Source organism: Gymnoscopelus braueri (assembly GCF_963280865.1).
Source record: "Gymnoscopelus braueri genome assembly, chromosome: 7".
Classification (NCBI taxonomy): Eukaryota; Metazoa; Chordata; class Actinopteri; order Myctophiformes; family Myctophidae; genus Gymnoscopelus; species Gymnoscopelus braueri.
In genome coordinates this window covers 4,770,022-4,775,021 of record NC_137608.1, presented here as the reverse complement: position 1 = coordinate 4,775,021, position 5,000 = coordinate 4,770,022, and the positions used below count along the sequence as shown (strand labels likewise).

The 5,000-nt window shown below is 48.2% G+C and overlaps 1 protein-coding gene across 1 annotated transcript in view; it reads right to left on the bottom strand.

The window, feature by feature from the left end:
• Positions 1–5,000, bottom strand: part of setbp1 (SET binding protein 1) — a 37,695-nt gene that overhangs the window by 3,090 nt on the left and 29,605 nt on the right. Inside the window, exon 11 of the mRNA XM_080434081.1 lies at positions 1–3,823. This exon is cut by the window's left edge and continues 3,090 nt beyond it. Coding sequence (XP_080290207.1) covers positions 3,270–3,823 — 554 coding nt within the window. The 3' untranslated portion in view covers positions 1–3,269. The remainder of the gene's footprint in view (positions 3,824–5,000) is intronic.

Below are 5,000 nucleotides of genomic sequence, written 5' to 3'. Positions count from 1 at the left end.
GGTGGCATGAGCTGTAGGTGCTTTCCAAAGCAGTAGGCCGTACTGTAGATTTGATAGCAACCAAGCTCGCTGACTGTTCTGGCAGCTATACCTTGCATTGAGAAATCCCCAGAGACCGATATCTTATCAACATACTGTATAGGTCAAGATGTAAACACCGGGTGACGGTGTTACAGTACTAGCCCAGTCACACTCATTGTGTTACCCCTGTACGATGGTTCTATGTATAAACTTTTTTAGGGCTCGTGAACCAGACCATAGAAGCCTTTTAGAGCAAAGAGTAGGGCCCGTTAGGAGACCAGCTCATTTCTCCAGTGAGATATGAAATATGGTGACAGAAACAAACATAAGGCACAAGTACAACTGCTGCCAACAACCCCCCCCCCCCTAAAAAAATAATAAAATCTCCTGAAACTATAGAAATACTGACCTGTTGTTTATCTTTTTAAGTATTTAAAAAAGTTAAAAGAACTGTGTGCGAAAGCGTAAATAATAACCAACTGTCTAAAGCCACAAATACTGTTTATAGAGTTCATCGAAAAGGTCTGACATGTTGGCAAAGAAAGAAGGTTCCCGAGGAGGGGTACATTCTAGAATGCATGTTTAGAATGCGTTACATTGGCGCCAACATGGCGTTTGCTTCAGACTCTGTGTTGTCGGGGTCGGTACATCCGTCCATACGTCGGACAGGACACTGACACTTTGGTAGATCATTGTGTTACTTTTGTTGTTTGTCTGTTTTTAACCACTTTCAACCTGGCATCGCTATTTTGGGCATGGCATTATACTGTAGACAAAGATATATATATATATATATTATTATAATTGCAAAAAGTATTGCAAAAAATAAAATGTTTGAACTTTTTCAAATATAGCGAATATTGCCGATCTTCAATTTCACAACGCGTGAGAAGATGGTCTGCTTTCTCTATTTTTGAAAATAGGGCTTAAGTGGTTGAAACATTTTCCCAAAATGTGAACTAAAGAGTGTAGAATGACGGAGATACCGCCCTCCCCTGCTTCAGTGTCCAATCACAATTCAGGCTTTGTGGGCTTAGGTTCGTATAGCCTGCATATCCGTCGCTCTCGGGCAGAAACCGCGTGTCTCCACATTTCAACTTTTTATGCTTTTACATAAATGAATGCCCTACTTCGTCGTACAATAGTGTCACGGCAAAGAGGCGGCAGATCTGCTATCTAGGAACATTTTGAAAGTGAAAGTGGTCAAGTCTGTCTGTAGGTTATTTACATATTTAACCAATGAAATGGATTAACACAAGGTTGTGACTAAATAATAACTACAACTTCTTATCATTTCCCGACAAGTTAGGGTTTCCGCCTGACAGCGACGCTATGCGAGCTGATCATAACAATGCGTATACAGCCCTGGATGGACTGCCAAAAACATAAGGCTGGAAGGAGCATGTTAAGCGCTGCATTTGATTGATGTTAAGTGTATGGGTTTTCTTTTTCTTTTTCATAGTGCATTAAACCACATTTAAGGTTTATCGAAAAAAACATAACACATATGATATTTCCCTGTATGTAATGCCCCCTGGGTATAAAACACGACTATGAATGAACCAGATACATGTGGCTCCCCTCTTGTCTTAAAAACAAACCTGTCTTGAGTCGGGTTTTTTTTGGTTATAAAAACAAAACAAAACAAAACAAAACAAAAAAGAACGATACACAACTTTTTTCTATGGTACAACAACTCTATTTTGATATAAGCCAGTACATGAGCCGGGCGTTCCCACAGTACAAGGCAGGTAACAGTGGACTACATTTCTATGTACAATCTGGGACAGTCGCATCCACCATATTGCCTTGAGAGGAGAGGAGAGGAGAGGAGAGGAGAGGAGAGGAGAGGAGAGGAGAGGAGAGGAGAGGAGAGGAGAGGAGAGGAGAGGAGAGGAGAGGAGAGGAGAGATAGAACATCTTTTTCTGATGGGGGTCCGTGGCCCCAAAATGCATCTCATGTTAGAGTAGAGGAAAGAATGAATGCGAGGAACAGACACTTCCATCTTAGTCTCTCAAGCCAGGTGACACTAGACTCTATGCACAGCAGCCATATTGGAAAGAAATTGGGCCTCTTCCTTACTTCCTTCACAGGTCTTACCAATTATACTAATTAAGGCTCTGTTCCATTTAGTGGAGCACAGTCACTGGCTCTTTTTAATTTAAAGGACCCCCGTAACTCTGAGAGTGCACAAATGGTCCATTTGGTTCCATTTGTACACTCTCAGAGTTACACACCCGTGAGGGGCCATTTGGAACCCCCTTACGGAACCATGAGGGTCCCTGGACCACACATTGAGACCCACTGGTGTAGCAGAGTGTTTCCAGGGAGCCAACATGCACAATATCAGCACCCTGACTCTGTTTGACCAGCACGGAACAGAGCCTTAATTAGTATAATTGATAATTGATAAGACTGTGAAGGAAGAGGCCCAATTTCAGAAGCATTTGAAAACCGTGTGAGTCGACAGTCTGGTCTCGAGAGACTAGTTCCATCCCAACGCCAGAACCCTTCTACCGACAGGGGTCTATAAGGACCATCCCACCAACAGCTGACCGACGAGGCTTCATTTACCCGCTCTCCTGTAGCTGTTTGTCGGCTTGAAAGCGTCTATTGGTCAGGTGGTGGTCTCAGAAAGATGTCACACTGTGGGGGTGAAGCATACCAAACTGGGGGGTCCTTGAAATATTAAAAAAAGTTTGAGAAACACTGACATAGAGGGAGAGAGCGAGACAGAGGGAGAGGGAGAGAACGGAGGAGCGGGGGAGCGGGGAAGGTCACATGTCTTTAGCTAGTCTCCCTCAGAAAGGCAAAGAATACACACAGCTGCACAGTATTAATATCAAACATTCCCCCGTTTTTCCCCTTGCTGGTAGAGATACATGGCCAAAGCCACGTTCACATACAGTATCACTTAAGTACCGCACATGTCACTGTGTCATGACACAGCATCCTACACTGTCACAAATGGGTATCCAATAGTACCGTAAATAGTGCCGTGTTACACAAAGGGTCCGACGAATCTGTGAAAGGCTCACGTCAGGGGGATCCCTGGATGGGGCGGAAACAGGTAGGATTCCGGGCCGTTCTCTGCTCCCTCCTCCTCCTTCGCTGGTCCTCTATCGATCCACCTTAGACCCACCCCCGCCCCCGAAATAGCCAATCAGAGACGGCAGAGCTGTCATAGTGCACGGACGAGCGCCCAAACATTCAGGGTTCTTGGTGGGGTGGGGCGAGGGCGGGCGCCCTACTTGCTGGACGGCGTCCACAGCTCGTCCCGCCTCCGGACCCCGCCGCCTCTCCGTTTGCTGCCCCCTCTGGCCAGAGGGTGCGAGACGGCGACGGCGGGCGGAGGGGCACGGGCCCGGTGAATCACCGTCTCGATGGCCGCCGAGATGGAGTCATGAGAGTCGGGGGAGAACTCCCCCGACGGCCGCACGCCCCCCCGCCTCCCCCCGAAGGGCGGGTCGGCGTACCGCTCCAGCACGGGCATGGCCAGAGTCCGTCCCCCTCCCCCGGGCGTCCTGCCGCTGCCGGGCTCGGACGCGGCGGCGGCCACCAGGAGGAGGTCGTCCTCCTCCAGGGGGCGGGGCTGCTTGCGGGGTCGCCCGGGCCGCCGCTTGACGACCACGTTGTTGCCCGTCTTGGCCTGCCGCTGCATCCGCTTGACGCGCAGGATCTTCTGGACGTGCTCGAAGCTCCGCTGGGAGGAGAGCGCCCCCTGCAGGGAGCACATCCTCCTCGCCTCCTTGTGGATCTGCTCCACCTCCCCGCGCTTGTACCTCCTCTTGCCCGGAACGCCTGCGGGAGGAGAGAGAGAGAGAGAGAGAGAGAGAGAGAGAGAGAGAGAGAGAGAGAGAGAGAGAGAGAGAGAGATTACTATATTGCTTGTTATTCACTTATTGTCTCTGTATATGTAATGTTGTAACTAGTTTTTATGATATTATCTAGGCTTTGGCAAGGTAAAACATATTTTATCATGCCAATAAAACATTTTGAATTGAATGTAGAGAGAAAGAACGAGAGGGAGGGAGATTAATAGACTTTTTGACAACATCAGTATCGGCAATGTGTCCTATTTCATTTTATGATATTTTTGGGGGACTTTTTTCAGCTTTTATTGGATAGATAATAGTGGAGAATGACAGGAAACAGAAGAGAGACGGAATGAGACACACGGCAAAGGTCGTCGGGCTCAGGAACCAAACCTGTGACTCGCTGTCAGGCTGCACTTGAGTCTTTATGTGGTACTGTATGCGCCTTAACCACTCGGCCATCAGCGCTCCAATGTGTCTGATGTGTCCAGAAACTCTCCAAATCGGTCGGGCTCTAGGAATGAGACTTACCGTAACCACTTAAAACCCCTGTAGTCTTAGAGAACCGGACTCGAGTTACAACACTTTGACCCCTTTTATCCGTCTACACCAAAATCTCTTCACCAAATCTCTTTGGCTTATGTTTCCCCGCCAGAATATGAGGAAGTATAGGAAACACGTGTGGCCAGCCGGGGATCCTCGGGCTTCCCGCTCGTTTTGTGACACATTGACGTCGTTGTGAGAGGAGCAGCTGAGCCGAGCAGAGAGCTCATCTTTGTCTTTATCTTCTTAGAGAGCAGACAGCAGGAGGAGAGCAAAGCCACGGCCATTTAACATGTCCCTACACAACCACACACACACACACACACACACACACACACACACACACACACACACACACACACACACACACACACACACACACACACACACACACACACACACACACACACACACACACACACAATGCTGTGCATCTGGAGAGCAGGCTACCAGAGAAACCACGCACGCACGCATACACACACACACACATGCACACACACCTAACATGCACATTAATGAATTCAGGAGTGGAGTGAATGGGTGAGCAGAAGAAACTGGAGCCATATTGTTTCCCTCATGCTGGTGAACTGGGCACTCTGCCCTCTACACACTATCCCACC